The following is a 25,815-nucleotide window of genomic DNA, read 5'->3' as shown; positions in this document are numbered from 1 at the left end:
CCCCTCTGCATGGGGCAGCCCTGGTGGTAATCTTTCAAAACATGAGTTCTACCACGATTTGCTTACAGCTCTCCAGTGGTTGCCTCTCCAGACATCTGGTGTGTCCTGCTTGGCCCTCCAGATCCTACCCCTGTGCACCCCCCCGACCCCGGCTTTCCCTCCAGGGCTGCTGAGTCGACTTTCTCTTGGCCTGCACGCCCAGCTCACTCCCGCCTCAATGTTAAGTAGAGGAGTTTGGACTCGGCACTGGAAGTGGAGGGATGAAGGAGCATTGAAGGATTTGAGTAGGACTTACAAGGTCGGGTCTGCTCCTCATAAAGGTGTCTCTGGGAGGCAGGTTAGAGGGGCTTGGACAGAGGCAGGTGGACAAGAAGTGGTGAGAAGTTCGTAGACCAAGGTAACGGCCGTGGACCTGGAGAAGCGCCCTGTTTGGGGTTGCAGGCCGTGAGGTGGGGTGGCAGTGGAAGGAGTCCTGGGCATTGCCGTGGGGTGTTTGGTAGGCGGCTTACATGGGGTGTAGGAGCACGTCTTGGAGGAGGAGGATGGAGAGGTGATGAGCAGCAGCCGTGCAAGCTGAGCTGCGTGTGGCCGTCTCACTTCGCTCGGCCCGGTCGCTTGGTGCGGCGTCTCTGTTCCCTTGTCGCGTTTGGGGTGGTCGTGTGCTGCTTACACGTGTGCCACCGCTGAAGTGATGCTTCAGGGCACTTTACACATCATTTCTTTGGCCATTTCTTCTCGTCATTTTATCTCCTTCAGGCCCGAGCCATGTGCATGATTTCCTATTAGCGCCATTTTGTATGCAGCCCAGAGAAAGCGGGTCTGAAAGGCTGACGTCTGTGTCTGGGCTGGGCTCCCCACCTCTGCCAGGATGGGAGCTGTGCTCCCTCACGGATGACCAGGTTTCAGGAAGTAACTCTGGCGAGGGAAGCCTTCCTTATGAGTAATGGTTGATCACTGTAGTGCCGGGCCTCCTGTTTTTCAGGAATGGTGACCACATCCACACCAACTTCAGGGACATGTACCAGCACTTGAGAAGCATGGGCTACTTTGTCGAAGTCCTCGGTTCCCCCTTCACGTGCTTTGACGCCAATCAGTATGGTGAGCAGCAGCGAGGCGCTGGCCAGATGGTCCTTCTGCTCAGGCGGGTGTTGGTGAGAAGTTTGGGAGGTGGATCACGCTTTATGAGAGGCCACCCAGCGGCATGTGTAGGGTCTCCTGGTCCTCGAGGAGGCCTGGACGAGGCTCTCAAGAGTGGCCTACGTTCCTGTTTGGTGGTCATGGTGTAACCTTCAGCTGAAGTGCAGAACTTAAACTGTGATATTTGTATGTTTTTAATTATATTTTTAATTAAGAAAAAGTTTGGCACTGAATTTTGCTTCTTCTCAAGTAAGTGAAATCGTATATTGGGCATCACAAATGAGACAGAAGGCCGCAGCTAGCTGCCTGTACTGCCGGGCCCTGATCCTCTCTCTCCCCTTCTAAGGTGGTTTGGGGCACAGACTGAAATAGTAGAAGTCACTAACTTGAGATGTGGACGCCAGTGAAACACTGTTTCTGAGGCGGTGCTGCCCTGTGGTTCAGAGGTGGACATTCTCACCCCTGGCGCTTTGTCCCTCAGGAACTTTGCTCATGGTGGACAGTGAGGAGGAGTACTTCCCCGAGGAGGTTGCCAAACTGAGGAGGGATGTGGACAACGGCCTGTCGCTCATTGTCTTCAGTGATTGGTACAACACGTCCGTTATGAGAAAAGTCAAGTTCTACGATGAAAACACGAGGTACTGGTATGAGTTAGTGTTTGGATGAGAAATTTGATTTTTTAGGAATTAAATTCTATGCAGCAAATACTTAAAGTGACTGTCTGGCCCGTTGGTAGTCTTTTCAGTGGCCAGAGACAGGTTGAGACGCTTGGTTAGAGAGAGCTCTCTCTTCATAGAGTGGAGCTGTTCTTGAAAGTTGCTTGTAAAGTAAGTAAAGTGCTCATTGATCCAGATGTTAATTGCAGGGTTCATTGTCGTTCTTTGTTGATCTTAGATGCTTGAGCTGTAAATTTCTGTTTCTTTTTTTCTTTTCCATCCTTCCTTCTCTCTGTTCCTGAATCTATACACGTATAAATGTACCGAAGGAGCCGTTATGTAAAGAAACCTTCCAGTAAATTAGTTATCCATCAAAGATTCTTAATGTATTATGAATGTATCACCCCTGTAATATAGTCTGAATTTTTCCTTTAGAACCTTTGGCTTGAACCAAAAGCTTCTTCCTTGTCTCTTTTCCTTCACTGACCCTCTTGAGGTCTAGGCTTTCTATGCAGTGCATTTATGTTATATGCGGTGCATTTCATGAAATAAATTTGGCTTTGGTCTATTATGCACAGTGCTGAGGCGTTTGCACTATAATATTACTCAAACTCAGGCAGTTAGTTCCAGCTGCGCCCTTGGGGTGGATGGACTGGATGCTGGCAGGTGCAATGTCATTTGGCCATGAAGAGATTAAGTGTAAACAGGGTGTTTTAATCCCTTCGTTCTCCGTGCCTCCTGATCACTTTCGCAGGCAGTGGTGGATGCCGGACACTGGAGGAGCTAACATCCCGGCTCTGAATGAACTCCTGTCTGTCTGGAACATGGGCTTCAGCGATGGCCTGTACGAAGGGGATTTTACCCTGGCAAACCATGACAGTAAGGTTTCGTGTTTTTTATAGGGCACAGTATTCCAAGAGATGGGAGAACGGGAGCCAGCCGTGTGTCTTTGAAGTCTCAGTTTGAGAGAGAGAGAATGATATGATTCTTAAATAAGCAGGGTCTGTGGAGAGCACTATTCTGTATCTTCACAAAGGACATCTGTGGAGCAGGGTGTTAACCGCTCTAGTTGTATCTAGATTTTTTAAATGAAACTATTCTATGCAAGTATTCCTAATTTGGGGGCCATCTGTATGGTTCTTTATATCCTGTATATTTGCAAATAGGAAATAACCTCATAGAGTCTGATTATTTATAAAATTCTGTCGATGAACTAACTGCGTATCTCATTGAAGAAGTTTCCCCACAGATTAGTTTCTGGCAGCTGGTTTCTAGAACAACATCGTGAGCATTATCATTACATATTCTGCTCGTCCTGACTTAGGTTGTTTCAAGTCTCTGACTGCTCTGGCTTTTGAAGTCTCTGCAGCAACCTTGTATTAAGAGCATTTTTTAGCTTGAATTTTGAGGTAATTACCTGTAGTGTAAGTGTGACCAGGCAATAATAGCAGCTCGTCTCTTAAGATTAAAAACAATTTTAGAAACTAATGTCTAAAGAATGCGTGTTAGGTAAACAAGTAGCTGTTGATAAAGGGTTCAGTGTTTCTGTGTTCTCATAACTTTGAACAACTGTTTTCCAGTGTATTATGCATCAGGGTGCAGCATCGCTAAGTTTCCAGAAGATGGCATTGTGATAACACAGACTTTTAAAGACCAAGGTAAGGAGTGCTATTCATATGCTTTGTGGTTTTCTTCTTTCTTTTTAAATAACAGTTTTATTATGTAAAATTCACATACCATAACATTGACTTTTTAAAGTGTTCAATTCAGTGATTTTTAGTTTATTCACAGAGTTGTGCAAACCATCACAGTGTGTACCTCTACAACATTTTCCACACCCCCAAAAGAAATCCCTGTACCCATTAGCAATTTTCTTCTTTAAAAAAATTTATTGTGATGTTATTTGTATGATACTTTCAGGCAAGAGGGTTAGTGGCTCTAGGCAGGTGGCGAGATAGATAAGACAGCCTTTTGCTAATAATTTGAATATATATATGTTGACCACTGCAGAATAAATTGAATTTCCTACAGGAGAGGGGCTGGTGAATGTTTGTAGATTTTTTTTTTTAAACTACCTTCAAAGTTGTTTGAATTTTTTGTTACTACTGGTGAATTGTTCTGCTTCTGTGATTGCCAGGTTATTCAAATTTTAGAAAAATGTAGACTAGGTTTTGAAGTTCTTCACTGTGTAAAGGTAAAGAATATTAATTACAGAGAGTCATCTTTTAAAATTCCCTCAAGTATTTGAAGGGAAGAAAGACCCCTTTCACTTTTGCTGCTGTAACTACAGACAGGCATCACTCAAGAAGGCAGTTGATGCAGTTCCCCGACCTTAGTGTCTGTGACCCCGTGCTGAGCAAGCGTGGGGAACGGGGAGGAGCGGGGCCAGCTGGTGCCTCTGCCCTTCCCAAGACCCGCCCCAGCAGAGGGCAGGCTTCCTGCAGCACGCGCTCCGGAGCCCGGACTTTGCACCGTGTCTCTTTCACCTGTGCCGAGAGTTGTGCAACTGATGCCACGCCCAGCAAGACGCTTATGGAAATTTACAGATGGCTTGTGCAAGTTCATATTTTGTATTTCAGAATGGAAGCCCTCCTCTATTATAAAGGTTGCCATTTTCTGTAATTGGAAGTTAGGGACAGTTTTCATTAAATGACAAGAAGGCAGGATTTCTCATCAATTTGCAGCTACAAGCTAGAATGTATTTTTGTATTATCTGGAAGGGTTTTTTCCCTTTCATCACGGCAAGGTCAGTCAATAAATAGATCTGTGTTCAGAAGGTTATATTTTAACTTGAGGCCCGTAAATGATCATGTCTTCCCACTCACTTGGCACAATTTCCCGTCGCTTGGTGGTTCTCTCTGGAATCAGTCTCTCGCGGGGCCGTGTCATTCTGGCATGGGTGTACACAGTGGGTGACAGCAGTGGTCTCATTGGCTTCTTGCCATCTGGTAGCTCCTTGTTTTGAGGGGGAGAGAAATTGAAGTAGATTTAACGATACATACTTTATTTTGGTGTTCTGCTAGTCTGAAAATAAAAATTAATTACCTTGAAGTCCTTTTTTAGGGGCTTTTTATTTCCAAACAGGCTTTAAGTTGAATAATCTTTTGGGTACAAAATAGGAATTTGAAAATCTGGGTTATGCTGGATCAAAAAGGACCCTTTTGTCAGAAACAAAACTCTCAAACCACGAGACCAAGTGGCAATGCCGGGTGCACTTGCCCCGTTTCATCTGTTTTCTTGTTCTGTCTTTCCCTCTCAACAAAGGAAATCTTGTTTTCTCCCCGACTCAGTTCCTAGTGGGATTATACAGAGAGAGCAGGAAATGCAGCATTTTTATAGCCGCAGACATATTAGATGTTACCAACGTGGTAAATACTGGATTCTGATGGAGATGGGCGTCGTCTCCTGGTGCTGAGAGCGCGTTTGCTTCAGGGAGAGACGCTTAGATTATTTGATGCTGTCTGGCAGTTGCTGCCTGTGGCATTCATGCATTTTTGACTTCTTGATTCATTAAGCATTGTAAATTGTGTCATCTCTTTGGCAGAAGTAAGAAGGCCCTCCCGTTGGAACATTTGAATTTGTGAGATTAACAAATATCATAAATCTAAATTTAAAATATGTGGGCATATGTTTTAAAAATTAGTTACATTTGTCCTGGCTTTTAATAATGAAACGTGAAACCTGGTATTAGTACTATTAGTATATGTAATCGTATCCAGTGAGGGACCTGTGTGTTTAGCAAGAGTGGCCTGGCCGGTGCGCCTTGTGTATACAGTCTGAAGACCCAAGCCTTCCGACATAGTAGGAAGGGACAAAAATTTGTGTTTTTAGGATAAAAAAGGAGAAGTGGCACCTTTAGGATTGTAATTGCTATGTACTACCATTTCTAGCAAAAATGGAAGAGGTTGGATATGGAATATATATATATATATATATATATATATATGTACATATAAGTGAATTTTGCTAAAACCCAAATTAATGGTAATTAAAATACTGTTTTCCTATCCTAAAAGTTTGCATTGTTGTGATTGAATATTAGATTTTGCTGTGATTTTTTATTTGTCATATGGACTAAATGTCAAGAGGCAACTAAACACTAAAATCCAGTCTTCGACAGAAATTCTCACGGGGCTGTTTTTGTGTGTTCTTTCAGGATTGGAGGTTTTAAAGCAGGAAACAGCAGTTGTTGAAAATGTCCCCATTTTGGGACTTTATCAGATTCCAGCTGAGGGCGGAGGCCGGATTGTGCTGTACGGAGACTCCAATTGCTTGGATGATAGTCACCGACAGAAGGGTGAGAACTGGTGCTGTGGCTGAAAAGCAGAGTGGGCTTCGTGACTTTGACGTTCACGTCCTTTCTCCCTCTTGTCCCTGAAGAGGCACCAGTGAGATGCTGGTAAAGGAACAGAAACCTGCTCTTGAGAGCTAGGTGCAGCTGGGGGAGTTCCAGCTTCTTGGATTGCTTGCAATGTTTTGAAAGGTATCTGAGTCAGGACACATTTAATAGCAAAAAAACTGGGTTTTCAGGCTGTACTGCCTTCCCCTCCGTGTTTGTTATCCTGAGGCCAGTGGGTGCCCAGACCTCTGTGTTTTAGTGGAGAGACCCTTTGCCCCGGTTCCCTGGTTTCTGCCTTCCCTCCCCAGCTCCCCCCTCTGGAGTCTGTTGTCATTGGCACTGCCCTGCACGTGCCCCTTCTCAGGTCAGACCCACTGTTTCCCTGGAGAGCCAAGTCCTGGAGGGCAAGCACTTGGCTCTCCTCTCAGACTTGGGAATGCTGGCTGCTGTGAGCCTTTATCCGTGAGGCGGAGGCTGGTCCTTAGCACTCCTCCTCTTTTGCAACATCTCTCTATGCATCCTTTAAATTTGGGGGTTTCGAGAGCATGGACACAGACTTTATTTTTCTCATTTTGTAAAGGAGGTAAATGGAATGGTGAAAGTGTTCCATCGTTTTGCCTGGTAAGGTGATGGCCACACCAGGACTACAGTCTGGTCTCCTTTCTCTCTGGAGAACCGAGGGCGGAGGGGCAGGGTGGTAAGTTCGTCATATCCTCGTACTTGCAAACAGTGATCAGGCTTAACTGGGAAGAGCAAGGCCACTAGAGCATGACTGGGAGTTGTGTGGTGCACCTCTCTCTGATCTGAAGTTGAAGTTGACTAAATTCCTAGCTTTTTTATAAATCTTTAGACCATGATTGGTCTTTTTAAAAATCAGAAGTGAAGGTTAAAGTCATAGTTGAAAGAAGGTTAATGTTTTATTTCCACAGAGATTTTCTTTCACGATCCGGGATCTCCTGGTTAGAGTGTTTATTAACATTTTAAATGCCTGAGTGGACCGTCTTGGTCCTTACACTGCAGGTGGCAGCATGGAGGACCTTTCCGGGCCATAGGCACCCGAGCAGAAGTGCTCTTCAGTGAGAGACGTGCTTCTTGGGGTCTCTCATGAGCCTCACCGAGTCCAGGCTGGTGCAGTGGGACTTGGAGTGGCAGACTCGGGGAGAAGCAGGCTGGAGAGTGCCCCAGGTTTAAAGACTGCAGCATGTCAGTCTCCTGAGGGAAGGGATGGGGGGCTGTTGATCGAAGCCCAGCATCTAGACTCCCGTGGTGGCCGCCAAACCACAGGCATTTCTGCTTCCGTTCTTCGTGTTTGGGCCCCACTCACTCAAAGGGCAGCCCAGATTACTAGACTCTGTGCTTGTGTTGACCTTGAAGCCACCTCCCTGTGGAGTGCGCACGAGGGTCTTGGCCCTGCCCTCACAGTGGGATCTGGATCCTTCCCTCAGGACAGCCTTCGGGCTTTGGCGGAGGTTTTGGTGCCCCCTTCTCTCCGCTTGCCTGGACCCCGCTCTCTGGGCAGTTCTTTACTCAGTGGGTGTCACGTGGTCTTGCCTTCTCTGAATGAGCTCAGTTGTGTCGTTGTGGGGGGTCCAGAGCTGAGTGGCGCTCGGGCAGCTTGTCCAGCCCACTGTGCAGTGGTCCTGGCCTACCGGAGCCCTGGGACCAGGAGTGAAGCCCACGGTCAGGGCATGTCTGTTTTGCTGCTCTCTGGGCTGGCGCTGACAGTGGAGAATGCACGTTTCTCAGGCTTAGGGGTTTACTTTGACCTAATCTTCTTGCCTCCCATTTCTCCCCTCATTTTCGAGGCAAACTTTTCTTTTCCTGTAGAGATTCCCTAAAAAAAAAAAAAATTGAATTCCTAAACAGCCTGCTTGTTGCACCCACAGACTGCTTTTGGCTCCTGGACGCTCTCCTTCAGTACACGTCGTATGGGGTGACTCCTCCCAGCCTCAGTCACTCTGGGAATCGGCAGCGCCCTCCCAGCGGGGCGGGCTCGCTGACTCCAGAGAGGATGGAAGGTGAGTGGGCCGTGGGCGCTCAGCGCACGGTCGTTAGAGGCAGCTTGACTCGAGGCTGCTTCAGGAGGCCGTCGTGCCTGCCAGAGCATGGCGCCAGTTAGCTGTGCCCTGATTGTGTTTCTAATGGCCACAGGCAGAAGAGCAGCCAGTGGCTCTGCCCTGCAGGTGGGGCCGTCTGCCCGTGCACAGAGTGAGCGTTTGCTCAGGGCCTCATGTGACAGCCGCTTCCTCTGCTCCTGCCCTGGTCCTCACAGTGCCCAGGTTAATGTTGGTGATCCTGCCCTCACAGATGGAGACCCTGGCTCCCGGGGGTCTGTGGGAGGGACAGCCGGCGTTTCTGAGCACTCGCTAGGTACCAGGCACTGGGCTGGGGGTGCTTTTCATGGAGTACTTCCCGAAGTCCTCTCAGAGCCCTGTGAAAATAGATAGTGTTCTTTCCAGTTCCCAGATGAAGGAACAGGAGCTGAGAGAAGTTCTCTCCTCGAGGTCACTGCATGGTCATGCAGTGGGGCCTGAAGAGATGCTTCCGTGGTGACCAGCGGCCTCGTCCGCTTTGTGCAGGCCGGGCTGGTCTATGTGTCCTCAGGCCCGAGCGTTCTGACCCTCGCAGCCCCGGCCCTGAAGTGCAGTGTGAGCCACAGGGGAATTCTGAATTGTCCTTAGGCAGATGAAGACAGTGAAAGCAACGGGCACAGTTCCTTTTAATAAAACACTTTTTAGCCCATTATACCAAAATAATATTATTTAAACGTGGCACCCCATTTGGGTTGCTCAATAGCCACATGTGGCTAGTGCGGCTATGGTATTGGACAGTGCAGATCTAAGAAATAAAAGGAATTTTGACAATGCAGATATTTTGCCTGAGAAATATCTAAAAGAGAAAGACTTTTCCATGAAGTGTGTCTATAGGTTAGATTGCTCAAGTATAATCTCGTGCGTGTCATGGTGGTCAGTAAAGGCTGCCCAGTCACGGCCACGCAAACAGCGTGGCCACTTTAAAGGGAGCGGCTGTTCCTACCTGTTCACTCACCTTGGGCAGTGAGCACGGGGCACGGGGGGCACCAGGCAGCGCCCAGAAGGCAGGTTACGAGCGTGCGGAGCAGGCCTGTCAGCAGGAAGCAGACAGACTAACAGCCTCCTTTTTCCCCTTGCGTCTTCTTGACAACGATGGTCCCTGTTGGTGCTGATGCCGTCAGGGAGCCACCTGCACCGCTACTCCAAGGTCCTCGAGGCGCGTTTGGGAGGCCCAGCACCTCGGGCTCTGCCGGCCTGTCCACACCTGTCGTGGGCCAAGCCGCAGCCTTTAAATGAGACGGCTCCCAGGTTAGTGTTTTCTGTGCTTTTCCACTCCTCCTGCAGGGTTTATGATTCATTCTTTTTTTAAAAAAGAGAGAATGGAATTTTACTGACATCATTATCGAATGATCCAATCTCCTAGCTTGTCATTTTGTGGCAGTTGTTTAAATTAGTGCGCCCCCATATGGACCTTTAGAATTGTGCAGTCTGGTGGTCCCCTGCATGAACAAGGGCTTTGGGTAATTAGCATTTGGTGAGGTTTAGTTGATTCTTGCATAAACAGCTGTGGTTGGACAGAGATGTCACTTGAACAGGAGCTCGGACTCCTTCGGCTGGGCTCCGTTTGTGGTGGTGGTTCTGAAACACAGACAGGCGCTCTCTTCCGTCATGCCCGAGGGGCCGAGGCTGCCTGCAGTCCAGCTGGCTTCTCGGTGATAGCCGAGAAGTGTGTGTGCCCTCCCTGGGCTCTGGGCTGTTCCTGGGAAAGCCACCTCCTTCCAGGACAGGGTCATTGTTGTGCCACTTCTGTCATGGTGCCCAGACACTGTTGACCTGCCTGCCTCTCCATCTAACTATCTGACTCTTAATTTGCATCATTTCCTTCCAGAAGCCAAGACTTGTGCTATCCCTGCTGTTTCCGTCCTCAGGCAGAGCAGCCAGCTCGGTGCACTGGCTCCTGGCCTCTCTCCAGGTCACTCCTCCCTGTTTCTCTCTGGCATCTCTGGCCCCCCAGGACAGCATCCTGCTCTGGCGAGGAGAATGGGGCTTTTCCTGATTGGGGTCCTGGCATGGTGAAGCAGGGGCCCATGTCCCGGGGACAGCTTTGGGAGCAGTCCACCGCCTCCCTCTCCTTGGAGCAGTGCTACTGTGAGAGACTGTCCCACCCTCAGGCAGCATGCCTCCCCCACCCCCAGGCGGCAGGCTTCCCCGTAGGGGGCTCCTGCCTTCTCTCCCGCCAGGCTGCCCGCTTGCCTTGGCTCTCAGTGTGGGCAGGTGTCGGTTGGCTGGGGGAGGAGGGAGGTGTGATGGGACAGAGGGCCGCTGTCCGTGCTGTGAGCCACAAAGAGGAGGCCGCCTGCAGGAGGGCCTTGAAGCCTCCTGCTTTGTTGTCATCTTGCACAGAAGCACAAGGGCACTCCTCCTGACCATATTTTCTTCTTTAGAACAGGCTCAGTAGAAAACACTAGAATTCACGTCATCTTCTCATCAGCAGTTTTCTTCCTGGAACTTTAATTACTGAGTACTTTTCCATTCCAGTTAACATCCCTTCATTTAAAAATTTCTGATAAGATTCCATTTTTACATCCCATTTGTTTATAACCTACCATTATCCTAGCATTCAAACCAGACTTTAATTCCAGCTGCGGTCAGCAATTCACACTCCGTGGACAGTCGATGCGGGCTCAAGTTCCCAAAACCCAGTGATTCTCCGTGGGGCTGTTCAGGACACTGAGAAACAGATCACAGTACCCGTGGTCTCTGCATGTCCACATCAGATACCGTCAGACACCGCCCGGCCCACTGAGGAGGCCGACAGTGCAGCTCCCAGGATTTGATTTGCACTGTCACTCGGCGGTTCCCTCTTCTTACTGCCCCCACCAGGCTTCACCTTTATCTCCCGTTTCACATCTTGTTGAAAATTATTCTCAGTCCTCAGAGACCTCGATCTAGGTTTAGATTCTGAATCTCTAAAGAGATTTGAGACCGCGTCAGACAGCTACAGACAGCCCTCGACAGGCACAGGCTGTCGTCGGCCTGGTGCTGAGTGCAAGTTTGTGGTCCGTCTCTGAGATGAGACTCAGTTACCCAGTTTCTCCATGGGGCATCAGGTGTCCTTCGTTAGAGCAGTTTCGGGAGTGCCACACCCAAGAGGGCAAGGGTAACCCTCTGTCCCTCCCTCAGAATGTTAGGAAGTTCCCAGATGATAGCTAGTACATTGGTAGCACGATTGTGTAACTAGAAAGTGCCCTTGCCAGATACCTAAATTCCAGAACAAGGACGTCACCTATCAGAATTAAAATATAACTCCATATATATGCCGCTACAGGGTCATAAAGCTTAAATGTCCTTGATTCCATGGCTTAACATTGTCAGTTTAATTTTCAGACTGATGAAACCTGAAATGTGCAGTTAAATCACATAAAGTAGAACAAGTTGTAACACTCGGCGTTTTCCAAGCAGTCGCCCAGCTGGTAGGAGACGATAGTAGTTTATCTCTTTCTTGCACAGAAAGCCTCTTCACAGACCTGGCGTCGTCTGGCTTCCTGCTGACCTTCAGCCTGATTGAAAGAACATCTTTGCTTTCAGTTGGCCAAAGTGAGACAGGCCAGCCATTTCCAAATGACTAAGAAGCAGAAAAATGGGGAGCTCTTATTTGCAAACATATTTTATTCCTTTCCCTCACTTAACCAGAACAGTCTTCAGATCTTCTGTTTGCATGCTTTGCTCTGATCCGGGGGTCCTCCCAAGCTGCCTGCTGCTCTTTGCAGCATACCAGCCTCTCTGTTCTTCAGGTATTAGTTGTGTTGGCCTGAACAAGTTCTTCAGGTCTCAGAATTCGTAATAACAGCAGTACCATAATGAGTCCAGTACGTTTCATAAAGCACAGTGTTCCGTTTCTTCATCGTCCTGGCCCAGCGTGGTTTGCTTCTCCTGACTACTCAGTTGCTTGTGTGTCTGCCTCTTCTCCCTCTTGGCTGTGGTGTCCACGAGCTCAAAGGTGGCGTCTGGCCCCCGGCACCCGTGCAGCCTCCTTTGCTGTGTTGGTCTGCTTTCATTCGTCTGGTGCCTCCAGGCAGAGACCTCTATGCACCTCCTGGTCCAGCCCATGCCCGCGGAGCCGTGGCTTCAGCTCCTGCCGGCCGCGAGCTGCTCTCAGGGGTTAATGTGGGCGTTCCTCTCCCGCTGCTTGGTGAGATTTCCAGTTTCAGCGGAAACAGTGTTATAAACCCAGTAGAACTGACGCCTCCTCAGAATATTAGTGTCTCATGTGTGTGGACTTGATGTCAACGTTCTGCCCCAGGGCCTGGAAGGTGTCGCTGGAGCTGTGGTGCGGGCGCACTTGGTAGGGCAGATGGGATGTCGTTTCACGTTTCTTCTTAACTCGCTTTCTATTTCTTAGGTGTTGGCTAAGCTGCTTGGGCTGGTACACTTGCTTATTTTTGTTCTGTTTTCATCCATTTTCCTGAAGTAATCTTTGGAAACATCAGAAGTTACTCTCCATTGACCTGGACAAAGTGGTATTACCCAACTTTCGATCGAATCGCCCTCAAGTGAGACCCTTGTCCCCGGGAGAGAGCGGTGCCTGGGACATTCCTGGAGGTCAGTTCGGAGCTGCTGTATTACTGTGCCCCATCATCGGAGTTTCTGCAAGGTCTCCTTCCCTCCCCCGCGAGGTGGGCCAGACCATGCCTGTCTTTGCCTTCCTGGGAGCCATCATGGCACAAATCAACAAGGCCAGAGGCGGGCCAGGAAGATAAACACACCACCGTCTCTCAGAAAATTCTGCCTGCATTTTCAAATACGAATTTCTTTTATGATGTCCAGGTGTTACACTTAAAATTTTTCCACCAGAGTAACTTGTGCACTCTTGTTAAAGTTCTGCAGACAGACGTATTGTGCACCCTGGGGGCGCCCGTCATCTGCTGGTCTGGGTCCCAGCCAGTGCCTGTAGCCGCCCTGCTCCCTAAACCCCTCAGCGCAGAGGTCTGCACTGATGCCCTGCCTGGGCTCGCCGGGGGTGGGCCTTCACTGGGCTGGATTCTCCCTTAAGTGCAGGGCTGTGCCCCTTGGGTGATCTGACTCTGTCCCTCACCCCAGGTGATGTAAGATGTCCCCTCCACAGGTAATGGCTTTCAGCCTACTAGGCTGTTGGGGACAGGTTCTCCTGTACCTGGGACAATTGGTAGCAAGTCATTCCAGCAGAGTGCAGGCAGCTCTTCTGCTCTGGAAGTCCCTGTGCCCTTCAAAGAGTTGACAGCTCCCCACGGGGAGTTCTCCTGCTTCCAGGAATTGACCGGAAACTGGGGATCAGAAAGGAGTGCCATATCCCATGTGATCCAACCCTGGGAGCTTTGTGTGACGCCAGGCTCCTGAGGGCCTTGCCTGCAGGTCATGGGGTGCATTGATGATGGTTAGTTCTCAACCCCAGCATTGCTCAGTTACAAAGTCCCACTGACGGTATAAACCAAGGGTCCTCCAGCGACCACTCTCAGTTTCCAACCACGTGTCCTCTCTGGAAGGCTTTCCCAGCAGGGTGGGGGCACAACCAGCCATCCTTACCTCCCCGCCTGCCCTCCTCCCTACTCTCCCACTCAGCTAGTACAACCCCAGCACCCTCTCCTCCCCCTAGCCTCCAGATTTATCCGAATTCCGTCGTATTCAGGGAAGCACAAAGCCGCTCTGGGCCCCCCTGTCGTAGGTTGTCTGTGACAGAAGAAAGGCCATTCTGGTCTCTGTCTGAGGTGAACACAGGGGGAGGAGGAGCAAAGACCTCACCTCTGCCCGCCCCCAGGCAGCTGCTCACCCCAGTGCGCAGCCGCGTGTCCCTGTCGTTCTCTCCTGGTGGCCTGGGTCCCTGTTGCTGAGGTTTAGAAATTGTATTTGCCCGGCAAGGTCAGCTGATGGAATTAGTTAGCATTTGGTTTCCCATGAGCCCCCGCCTCCCAGGGGAGGAGGCTGTGGCATACTGACCGCTCCCTGCTGTCCTCTTGCAGGGATCATGCCTGGCCGCTACAACCAGGAGGTGGGCCAGACCATTCCTGTCTTTGCCTTCCTGGGAGCCATGGTGGTCCTGGCCTTCTTTGTGGTACAGATCAACAAGGCCAAAAGCAGGCCGAAGCGGAGGAAGCCCAGGGTGAAGCGCCCACAGCTCATGCAGCAGGTTCACCCACCAAAGACCCCTTCGGTGTGACAGCAGGCCGCTGACTGTGAGAGCCGAAGAGAGCCTTCGTGGGTGGCCTTGGTGGGCAGGCAGAGCTGGGAGGTTTCCAGGGCAGCCGCCTGCTTAAAAGGGATCGAGTCTTCAGCCGGGGGTGTCTTTGAGTCTGTTCTGACTGAGCCTCCCGTGCGATGGGCGGAGGCTCACGGTACATCCTGAAGTGTCTCGTGGCGGCGGCCGCAGGAGGGCCTCGGCGGAGCAGCTGGGAGTGAGACTCCATCCGGCTGCCACGTGCACCAAAGACTTGGGGAGCTCCACACGGCGGGCTGCGGTCTCCCTGCCCCAGAGGAGGGGGTGCTTTTAAACAGTGAGACACTCTGACCAAGCTCAAATATGCTCGTTAAAGGCTATTTTGTATATTTATTGTTGGGAAAAAGTCACTTTAAAGACTTGTGCTATTTGGAAGCAAAGCTATTTTTTTTGTCAATGGAATGCAATTTTTTACTCTTACATCATGAGGAATAACACAGATTCCACGATCTCCTTTTTGATGAAAGGACAGACTGAGATTTGAAGGAAACTTGCACAATCTGTGAAACATAGACCTTTGCTTTATTTTTATAAGTATCAACCGCCATCATGTTTTGTAATTTGGGGTCTTGATTTCACCATTGTCGGTGAAGAAAATTTTCAATAAATGCATTACCTGTATGAAGCTGAAAAGAATTGTGTAATGGGCTTTTTTTCCACTGACCCATTTGTCTTTGGCGACAACCTGGAATGGGTTGTGCATCAGCCTGTTACTTTTTTTTGAGATGTGACTCACATACTATAAAATCCTCCACGTTACAGTGTGCCAGTCAGTGGTGTTAGTATAGTCACGGCTGTGCAACCGTCACCCCTGTGATTCCAGAACATTTCCATCACCCCCAAAAGAAACCCCACACCCATTAGCAGATCACCCCCTCTTCCCTCCTCGGCAGCCCATGGCAACTGCTAGTCCGCTGTCTCTCTGGATCCGCCTGCTCTGAACATTCCATGTAAATGGGGTCATATAATACCTGGCCTTTGTGACTGGCTTCTTTCACTTAGCGTGTTTTCAAGATTCGTTCACGGCATAGCGTGGCTGTGCCTCACTCCATTTTGTGGCCCGTACACTGTTCCGTTGTTTCTCCCTGCCTCAGTTGACAGACAGCTGAGTTGTTTGCACTTTTGGGCTGTCGTGAACAGTGCTGCTCCGAGCGTTTGTGTACAAGCTTTTGGGTAGACATAAGTTCTCGTTTCTGTTGGGTGTATGCCCAGGAGTAAAATCATACAGCTCAATGTTTAAGTATTGGAGGAACTCCCACACTCTTTCTTCCAAAGTGGCCGCACCATTTTACATTCCACCAGCAGTATGAGCAGGGTTTCTGTTTCTCCACATCCTCACCACCACTTGTTACTATCCATCTTTTTTGATTATAGCCGTCCTGCTGGGTGTGAAGTGGTATTCCATTGTGGTCTTGATTTGCATTTCTCTAAAGACGAATGAAGTTGAGCATCTTTTCATGTTTTTTTTTTTTTACTGGTTTATCGGCCATTTGTATATCTTCTTTGGAGAAATGTCTGTTCACGTCCTTCGGTCATTTTTTAATTGGGTTGTCTTTTTATTATTGAGATGTAAGAGCTCTTTATATGTTCTAGATACTAGTCCCTTATCAGATGTGTGACTTGCAAATGTTTTCTCTTGTTCTGTTGGTTTTCACTTCCCTGCTGGTATCTTTGAAGCTTAAAAGTTTAATTTTGACGAAGCCCATTTTATCTACTAGGTACCATTTCTAAGAAAGCATTGCCTAAACCAAGGCAGCCCGTTCATTTTTCATTTCTGTCTGTCCAGTCTGTTTTCCGTACGTCAACTGGCCGAGCATCAGCCTTCACGTCACAGGTGAGGACGAGCTGACTGGAAAGGGCAGAGGCCGCGTGGATCTGGGTGCTGATGAGGTCCTGGTAAGAAAAAGGCCCAGGCCAAGGGACGAGGTGGGGAGTCGCTAAGTCCCAGCTCTCCCTGTGACGGGTCATCCTCGGCAGGTCATGTTGGTGGTCCTTGCAATTTTTGACTGCGCTCCGTGGCTGCTATTGCCTCGAGGCTTTGAAGGTATTGCTCCACTCCCAAGCAGCCCTGGGAGTGGAGGCAGCTAGGTGCACGGTGGCATGTCGTCCAGCCATGGGCCGTGGATCTGAGTGTAGCTTCGACATGGCAGAACGAGGGGCTTGTGCACTGTTCGTTGTGGAGCTGTCTGGTCCCCTGCCCACCCTGCACAGGTGTGGACAGCTCCCCATCTGCTGCCCAGCACCACGAAAGCCCTGGTCACGGCCTGTCCTCATCCCCCAGGCCTAGGCAGGTCTGGAGTCTGAGGATACGGCCCCAGCATAAGACAGCAGGTTGCAGGGGGCTGGGACTCTGGAGTGCCCAGGCCCTGGGTAAGGACAGCACATCTTCGGAGTTTTCTAGAGAAGCTGAAACCTGGAGTACGTGAAATCTCCTGGTGTAATGTTGGCAAATGATTAGAGAATTTTTTTTGTAAACTAGACCAAGTGTCCCCATTGTAAGGGCCTCCTGACACTGCAGGCAATGTGGTTGTACAATGGCCTTCCGGGGCTTAGTCTCCACGCTGGCCGTGGGCCTGGGGTTCACCCGTCTCTTTGGGGACGTGGATACCTCCTCCCCAAAAGAAGAAACTTGGACCTGGGGGTCTCTCCTGTCCCTGCCCGCGGGGAGGGTCCCTGGCCTGGCTTTTGAGGTGTGCATCTACACACGTTAATACCTTCGGGACCAGCTCTCCTGGCTCCCCCGTCGTGCCGACCTGGCCTCTGTCCTGCTCTCTCGAGCCAGGATTGGAGGTGCCAGGCAGGCCCCCTGTAGAGCGGAGCTGGACCGAGCGCTTTCACGGCAGCCTCGGTGCTTGCGTGTACATGCTGGGTTTGGGCATTTGTAGGGCTGCACAGTTGAGACAGGAGAAGACAGACGGACAGGCATGTACGCCCAGACCACACATTGACGCTAAGCCAAGAACAGAAGAGAGGCGTTGAGTACTGAGATCATCAGGGACCTGTGCTTCCTGCGCCTCCCAGAAGGGAGGCTGTGCGTGGGATAACCCAGCAAGGTGACATACAGCAGCAACCACGTGCGGACCATGGTCGGCCTTCGGATACAGGGCAGCCTCACAGCAGTCCTGAAGGCCTGGGACACAGGCAGGCATGCCCACCCGCCACGAGGAGCCATGTTCATAGAGGGGGAACATGGGAAGAGAAGGCAGGTGCTCTCCTGTCTGCTGGCCAGAACGGGACTCAGGAGCTGTGTGCCAGGCTCACTGTGCTCAGCGCAGCACCTGCATCTGTCTTGTCCTCCCACACACGCAGGGTAGGGCTCACCGGCCCGCTGCACAGAGGGAGTGCTGCCAGAGAGACAGGCTCGGTATCTCGCCAGGATCGCACGGCTAGTAACGCTGCAGGATGGGAACAGAGCCTGGGGGTCTGACCTCTGTCCCTCCTGTGGTGTCTGTATGATGTCCGTGTCTGCCTCACTTTACGGGGACAGCAATGCTGGGGACTGAGCAGTCATGGGAGGAATGAAGTAGACGAAGGAGTGAGTGAGGCTGAGCTGGAGAGAAGTCTTCAGTGGGGAGAGCCTACACAGAAAGGGGATTAAATCTCCAGGAAGACCCGATCGATGGGGTCTGTGTGCGATGCCCTGTCGGAGGAGAAAGGTGTCTCAGGTTGTTGCCCTGGGACACCTGGGAGGAACGTTCTAGAGAGGATGTCACTACCCAGGGCACAGGTGGTGGCCCTAGCCTCAGGCTGCCCGGGGCCCAGTTCCAGCTTGTGGGCCTTCACTTCTCTGAGCACGGAGTGTCAGGCCATGTGCCTGACACAGAACCAGCGCTCAGTCCTGTCCATTGTGGTCAGTGGTAGGTGATCTCATGGTGACAGATGTGCCTGAAGGCCATGGGCACAGGCGTGGAGGGGACCCTTTCTTGCCCTGGCATGGACCCTCATCGTCCTAGGGAACACCTACATCTATTTTAAAAACCAAAAACATGAGCAACCAATCGACAACAATCACAGATAACCTGGGAGTCCATAGCGCTTCAAGAGGGCCAGGCATCCAAGTCGGGCCCCAGGGCTCCTTCCTAACCAAGCTCTCCCCTGAGAGCCGGGCAGGGGCCCTGACTGCAGGAACCTTGAAGGTGCTGCACGCAGATGGCTGGAAATGGGGGCAGCAGGGCACCCCCGCCCCACCCTCAGCCCCACCCGTGTCCAGGACGTGCGGGTCTGAGGTCCTCCCTGCATGTGCACGTAGCTATCCCTGCTCCCCAGGAGCAGGCTCCACACATGACAAGCCTGAGGAAGCCTCCCACGAGGGCGGCCCTGCAGCCTGTGATGCTGACCCGGCAAGATGGCACGGCGTCTGCTGAGCGCAGGGTCAACAGGACTCTGGTACGACCCAGCTATTCCACCGCTAGGCGTCAACCCAAGAGAATTGAAAACAGCTGTCCAAACAAAATCTCGTCTGTGAAATTCACAGACGCACTACTCACGATAGTCAAGAGGAGAATCGATAGCCCAAACATGCGTCAGCGGAGGAGTGGATGCGCAGGATGTGGCAAATCCACACCGTGGAACGGTACTCAGCCACGAAGGAGAGGAAGGACTGATCTCGCTCTGTTGTGGATGGAGCTCGAAAACATGCTGAGTGAGAAGCCAGGATTCCTTCTGTGTGAAACGTCCAGAACAGGCAAATCCAGAGACAAGGCAGGTTAGTGGTTGCTTAGGGCTGGGGGAGGGGGGAGAGGAGTGACAGCCAATGGGTATGGGGTTTCCTTTGGGGTGATGGAAATGCTCTGGGACTAGATACTGGTGGTGGTTGCGCAACACTGTGAATGTACTAAGTCCCACTGAACTGGATGCTTCAAAGTGGTGAATTTTATGTTATATGAATTTCAACCCCCAAAACACAAACATCCCCGGGGGCTTCTTGTGAATGGCAAGGTGGGAGCCCCTGGCCTGGAGACTGGGAGGGGCTCTCTGGCCCTCCAGATCCCAATGTCACCCCGGGGGTGAGGACCAGGGCATGAAGACCCTGAGGGTCTGGGCGCCCTCCTCGCTGCCCTGTGATCCAGCCCCCGCTCCGGCGGCTGAGCCTGCTGGGTGCCTCCTCCCAGGATGCAGTGGGCGGGAGGAAGGTCACCATCAAGACCGTGCAGATGCTTCCTTCACTGCCTTCACCCAGGGCGGGACTCCGGATCATAACTCTGTCACCAGCCCCTCATTAGAGGGAGGGGGCCGCAGGACTTGGCAGGGCCCGTGCCCTTGAGCCGTGTGTCACCTGGCCGCCCCTGGCCTTGGCTCTGCAGAAGAGACTCCTGCTGTTGAGCCCGGGGCTGGGAGGGCAGAGGGGCCACGGGCCTCCTGCCTCTCCGAGGTGCCCACCATCGGAACTCAGGGTGCTGGGTGTGTCAGTTTTCCTGTTGTCACCATAACAAGTCACCACAAATTAGTGCCTTAAAACGACACATTCCTTCTACAGTCTGGAGGTTGAAAGTCCACCATCAGTCTCGCTGGGCCACAGGAGCGGGCAGGGCTGCTCCCTCTGGAGGCTCCAGGGGGAATCTTCTGGCCCTTTCCAGCTTCTAGAGCTTCCCTGATTCCTTGGCTCATGGCCCCTTCCTCCATCTTCCGTGTGCATCTAACTCTAACTTCTGCTTCCATCATCACATAGCCTTCTCTCTGACCTCTGACCCCTCCCACATCTCTGTTTTAAGGACACTGATCACATTCAGGGCCCGCCCAGGTCATCCAGGATACTTGCCCCATCTCAAGGGCCTTCACTTCCTCTCACCCGCAGAGTCCCTTTGCTGTGTCAGTACACACGTTCACAGATTCTGGGAAAGGGACAAGGGCATCTTAGGGACCATCATTCAGCTGACCACGCTGGGCTTCTGTCCCTGAGCTGCGTTGTTTCCACAGGAGGACTCTGGGTCCCTGGTTAACTGCTGCAGGTGGAGCTGCCCTTAAAAGTCCACGAGCTCCTGGCATCTGAACACCTGAGGCTTTACTCCTCCAGCACCTGGTTCGCTCCACCTGGCACTGTGGGCCAGGCCCAGGCAGAAGGCTGCAGAGAAAGGAGGGGCCGTGCGCTCAGGGCCGCGGGAGGAAGACAGGGCCCCTCAGAACTGAGGTTCTCCACTTCACGGCACGGTAGCCTCCCTTGTGGAGCTTTCTAGAAATCCTGATGCCCGGACTGCTCCAGACCAAGTTCATCTGAAGCTTGGAGAGCGGGTCCAGCAGTGGTAGTTGCAGCGTTTCCGCGGTGTTCTCGTGTAGCCGCATTTGGAATGCTGCTCTGGAGGTAAAAGCCTAAATACCGGCAAAGAAATTTGAAGTGCACTTATTTCAACAACAATAGTGATTTGAAATCACACTCACTGCTCACTTCCGTGCTGTGAGCACATTCTCACTGAATCCTCCGAAGGGCCCTGTTAGGAGCCCGTTTCACAGGTGACCCCAGCGAGGCCCAGATCACAAAGCCATTGAGTGACAAGGTCGCCGTTCCGTCCCAGGCACTCTGGCTCCTGAGACCTGCCCTCATCTGTCTCCCACAACGTGCTGACAGGTGTAAGCGCAAAGGCCGGGAGGAACAACTGAGGTGGCTTTCTCCCAGAAGTTCCTAACCTGTCTCGTGCCCCACATTCTGTGAAGAAGGAGGGACCCTTGGGAACAACCCTTGGTGACAGGTGCTCTGGTGGGGCGACGTAGCAGATGGGAGATGTCTCCCACTTGTGGGTGCTGGACTGAGCTGCTGCCAGCCTCGTCCGCCAGGGCACGGCTGTGCCACCTTGCTCACTGTCTTCCCTCTGCACCAGCCCCGGGCCCACACAGATGGGGCCCCGCGGGGCGCCTCTCTGCAGCTCGGGAAAGGTCACCCACCCTGGGAGGCCGGCAGAGAGCATATCAAAGCCCCTCAGAATTAAGAGGTTTTCCCATTGAGTGGAATTTCACAGCCCAGTGGCCAATTTCTAAGTCATGCACGTTAATGGGCAGCTAATGAGGGACCCAGGCGGGGACAGGGAGGTGCCCCCCGGCTCCCCCAGCCGAGATTAAGCAGTACAAAGCTGAGCCGCTGGTGAGGGCCCTTGTCTTCCTTCTCACTGCCCCTGGGGTGGGTCTGGGGGAGAGAGGGAGAGCCGTGTGGATCCTAACCCGGTGAGCCTGGGCTCAGTCTGCGCCCCTCCACCCACCCGGGCCGCCCCGCGCCCCTGCCCCACGTGCCCAGCACCATCCTCAGGGCTTTAATGACCCCACTCTGTCCAGAGGTGGGGGCTAAACCGTGGTGCAGAAAGCAAGGCCTTGCCCAGGTGCCCAGACCTCGGTTTCTCCCTGGGGAACCCCTGGACCCCGAGGCCTGCCCAGGCGCACTGGCTCGGCCCTCTGGCTGAGTCTTAGCACAGGAACGCCCCACCCCCTGAGGCCTCTCCCCACATCCCCCTGCCGTTCACCAAAGGGGCTCAGGCCCCTCACCTTCCCCAGGGAGCTCCTCCAGATGTCCCTGGCCTCCTGGAGTCTCGTGGTCCACTCCCTCTGCCATTGGACCAGGGTTATTTGTCTAGTCTTCATCGTCCACGGTCTGCACGCTCCTCCAGAGCACAGGCCTTCTATTTCACTTCTGAATCCCCAGGGCCCGGCATGCAGTAGTGTTTGCTGAATGACTGTCTGATGAGATGATTGAGAACACAATCAGGTCCCAGATACATGGGGTGTATTGTGCTGAATGGTGGCACCTAAAAGATATGCCTGTGCTCTGGAGGCTGTGCGTGTGACCTGATTTGGAAAAAGGGTCTTTGCAGGTGTAATTCAGTTAAAGATCTCAAGATGAGATACCCTGGATTATCTGAGTGGGCCTAAAGCCAATGACAATGTCCTTTTAAGAAAAGGAGAGGACACAGACACAGGAAGAGGCTGTGTGATGATGGGGCCTGGAGGGACATGTCCACAAGCCAAGGAACAGCTGGAGCCCCCAGGAGCTGGAGGAGGCAGGAAGGACCCTCCCCTGGAGCCTCCGGAGGGAGCACGGCCCTGCGACACCTGGATTTCGGACTTCCGGCCTCCAGACCAGGAGAGAAGACATTTCTGCTGTTTTAAGCCAGCGAGTCTGTGGCGATTTGTTACGGCAGACGGGAGGTTCACACATGTGGGAAATCATGCCACTGTCCTTTTTCTCGCTTTTCAGGAATCCGTGTCTTCATTCATTCACTCCCTCATTCATTCCCTCAGCAGCTCCTGTCCAGGGCAGGGTCAGAGTCAGGGTGGGGGTGGGGAGGCAGCATGACATTGCAGACTTTGAGATGACACACACTCGGGGCCCTGTCACTTGCCAGCAGTAACGTTTTTGAGCCACTTGCTCCACCTGCCTGAGCCCAGGTCCTGCCCTGTGCAGAGGATGATGGTGACACCCCTTGGAGTTGGCTGTGAGGCCCGGCACCTGCGGCAGGGCCCTGCTCACAGTGAGCCGCGGTGGCGGCATGAACACTGCCCGAGACGTGGGCCAGCTCTGAGCTCCTCAGCCACAATCCTGGCTCCCTTTCCCCTGGGCCCGTGCTGAGAGGCTGGCCACTCGGCAGCTCAAGCATTTACTGAACACCACTTGCGGCCTGCTGCAGGAGGTGACACGGTCAGGAGACAGACTGATGGAGACCACGTGGAGAAGAAGCCGTTGGGGCCCATCAGGTGTCCAACAGGTAAGGTCTGACGGGGGAGGTTCTGGTCGTTGAAGGTGTTTCACTGAAAGCAGCTGTTCTCTAGAGGGGTCCTCGGACCAGCAGCCTCAGCGTCACCTGGGAGCTGGTTAGACATGCAGATTCTCAGACCCATCCCAGACCTACAGAATCAGCAACGCTGGGGCTGGGGATGGGGATGGGGCTGGGGCGCGGCTTCCGTGTTTTAACACAGCCTTGGGTGCCGGGAATAAACAGGCCCACCTCTGAATTCAAGATCTGACCTTCATGGGCCTGCATTTTCTGGGATGGGACCATTTCTGATACTCTGCCGTCTGAGCCGACAACGTATCAGGTCGGGGAGGCGGTGTCCACTCAGTGTGGTCCGGGGACCAGCAGCGCCTGCCTCCCCGGAGCTTGTGAGCAATGTGGACTCTCGGCCCGGCCCAAGATGGACTGAGTCGGAATCTGCATTTTAACAAGACCCCCAGCCGACCCGTGTGCACGTAGTTTGGGGAGCATCTCGGTGAAGCCCCTGCTGACTGCCTGTGCCTTTGCACGCAGGCGTCTAAACTCCCTGCAGCCCCCTGCAAGGTGGGCGTACAGACCCCCTTTTGCAGATGGGAAACTAAGCTCGGCAAGGCCACACACTGTTGGCAAGTGACAGACTCTGAGCTCCAAGCTCTGTCCACGTGCCCACTCTCAGACTGGGGACCTCAGAGAGGCATCCGAGGGAGGAGGACTTGGAGACACTGACCCCCGGCCCTGTGGCGAGAGCAGGGGCAGGCTGCCCCCTGGATCTCTCCTGCTGAGCTTCCGCTAACCCTTGGGTGGCAGCCGGGAAGCCCCGCCCCCAGAGTCTTAAGACTCCCTGTCTCAGGCCAGAAGTCTCAGAAGCTGCAAGTGCTTGGGACAGGTGGTCCTGACCACTTGTCCCTGTCCCCCTAGGACTTGGGACATGACCCGGACACCCACTCTCTAGGGCTCTCTGAATTCATGACTCCTTTACTCACCCTCACAGACCTCGAATCTTCTTTCTTCCACCCCTCCAGGCCCCCAAAATGCAGCTGAACCACCTGGAGTGAGCACCCCTGTCCCTGACGGCCGAGGGCTGTCTGTCGCCTTGAAGTCTGGATTCGGCGGTAGGACTGGGGGCTGGGGCAGGGTGCCCGAGGGCGGTGATGGGCAGGAAGGAGTTGGAGGTCAGAGGAGAGGGGATGAGGAGGAGGGCCAGCCTGCCTTAGGGTTGAGTGGGAGGGCAGGAGGTGAAGACAAAAGGGGTAGAAGCTAGAGGGGGAGGGGCAACGTTTCTTGAGGGGAAATGGGTGAGGACCAGAAGTTAGGGGGTAAATGGGAGCAGAGGCGCAGGAAGAGGTAGGTGGCTTGGGGACATTGAGACAGATGCCTGGGCTCTGACTGCACTGGGAGCGACCTGTCACAGCTCTCGAATAAGAAAGTGCGAAGTCTGCTCCCCCTCTCGCCCCCCTGCTGCTTCCAGCCATGGAGGGACAGAGCCCGGGAAGCAGAGACCCCTCGGAAAAGCCCATCCCCGCGGCCGCCCGCCCCGGTCTGTCCTCCCTGGGTGCCGTCTTCATCCTCCTGAAATCCGCACTGGGGGCCGGCCTGCTCAACTTCCCCTGGGCCTTCCACAAGGCAGGGGGGGTGGCCCCCGCCTTCCTGATAGAGCTGGTAAGCCCCTGGGGAAGACTTTTGGGGGTCTCCTGGGACAGGAGCCAGCAGGAGTCTCGGCAATGCTTCTGCAGAGCTGCTGTCTTAGAAACTATGGATGTGGGATTTGACTTTCTGTCCCGCTCAGCTCACGAGGGGAGAAGATAAGGCCACCGTAGGCCCAGGCAGGGGACAGCCTCTACACCGCTGAGGTCTGGCACAGCGAGGCGAGGGGAGGCCGAGGCGCAGCAGAACCCTGCCGTTCACGGGCCACCTGGGTCCAGGGAGCCTGGCATTTCAGCGGGGAAGGCGCCGTCTCTGAGCAACCGCCTGGCCAGCTGACACAGCTCGATAACTAAAGCTTAAATCTGTGTGCAGAGGAGATCAGGAGCGGGACTGGCTGTGACACCTCACATCGAGCTGGGCCAGGCCCTCTGCGGTGTTGCGGTGTTGCAGGTTCGGCCACTTCTGCTGGCCGCAGGTCGAGCCTGAATTCCCTTCCCAGACAGTCCTGGGGCTGAACCTCCTTAGTGGAGCAGAGCCGCTGGGGAGCCGGGCTTCATTTAATTTGCAAAGATTCCTTTTCCTCAAGCTGCTAGGAACCGCTGCGTTGTAGGGCAAGCTGTTTGACAGGCATGATCTCAAATGCTTTGTTATGGCAGCCAGCTGCTAATGGCCGCGTTGTAACCATTTGTGGGCCATGGGGCCTTTTGCGTCCTTTTGGAAACTGCCGAATCCCGTCCTGTGTAGCGTCCGGTGTAACCCGTGCCCCCTGGAGTGCTGGCCGGGCGCCGGCTCTGGCGTTGGATGGCTGAGACAGTGCGGTCTCTGTCCTCAGGAAGCCTCTTCTCATGGGGAGTGCAGACAAGTACAAGGAGTCCTGTGGTGGGTAGTGCTAGGAGGGTCATGTGACAGAAAGGCGGGACAACATGACACGGGGTGGTCAGAGAAGGCCTCTCTGAGGAGGTGACACTGAGCGGAGCCCCAGCAGAAATGGGAGAACTTGCACAGACCTGGCACTGCTCATCAGGCCACACTGAGGCGGCATCCCACATGCCCCAACGAGAAGGAC

The 25,815-nt window shown here is 52.8% G+C and overlaps 2 protein-coding genes across 4 annotated transcripts in view; both read left to right on the top strand.

Annotated features, from left to right (window-relative positions):
- The window catches only part of MBTPS1 (membrane bound transcription factor peptidase, site 1), a 52,395-nt gene extending 37,344 nt beyond the window's left edge, over nt 1–15,051 (top strand). For all 3 annotated transcript variants that reach the window (XM_023637396.2, XM_070263135.1, XM_070263136.1), the window contains 9 exons: nt 983–1,098; nt 1,619–1,775; nt 2,548–2,672; nt 3,374–3,451; nt 5,950–6,090; nt 8,019–8,150; nt 9,347–9,473; nt 12,637–12,767; nt 14,162–15,051. In XM_023637396.2, coding sequence (XP_023493164.1) covers nt 983–1,098; nt 1,619–1,775; nt 2,548–2,672; nt 3,374–3,451; nt 5,950–6,090; nt 8,019–8,150; nt 9,347–9,473; nt 12,637–12,767; nt 14,162–14,358 — 1,204 coding nt within the window. In that variant the 3' untranslated portion in view covers nt 14,359–15,051. The remainder of the gene's footprint in view (nt 1–982; nt 1,099–1,618; nt 1,776–2,547; nt 2,673–3,373; nt 3,452–5,949; nt 6,091–8,018; nt 8,151–9,346; nt 9,474–12,636; nt 12,768–14,161) is intronic.
- A 1,146-nt stretch (nt 15,052–16,197) lies between these two features.
- Nucleotides 16,198–25,815, top strand: part of SLC38A8 (solute carrier family 38 member 8) — a 29,360-nt gene continuing 19,742 nt past the window's right edge. Inside the window, exons 1-5 of the mRNA XM_070263146.1 lie at nt 16,198–16,311; nt 17,301–19,120; nt 23,022–23,099; nt 24,128–24,217; nt 24,574–24,764. Coding sequence (XP_070119247.1) covers nt 18,565–19,120; nt 23,022–23,099; nt 24,128–24,217; nt 24,574–24,764 — 915 coding nt within the window. The 5' untranslated portion in view covers nt 16,198–16,311; nt 17,301–18,564. The remainder of the gene's footprint in view (nt 16,312–17,300; nt 19,121–23,021; nt 23,100–24,127; nt 24,218–24,573; nt 24,765–25,815) is intronic.

The sequence above is a fragment of the Equus caballus genome, chromosome 3 (assembly GCF_041296265.1).
Source record: "Equus caballus isolate H_3958 breed thoroughbred chromosome 3, TB-T2T, whole genome shotgun sequence".
Classification (NCBI taxonomy): domain Eukaryota; kingdom Metazoa; phylum Chordata; class Mammalia; order Perissodactyla; family Equidae; genus Equus; species Equus caballus.
Note: the sequence above shows the minus strand (reverse complement) of the source record. Positions and strands in the feature narration are given on the sequence as shown.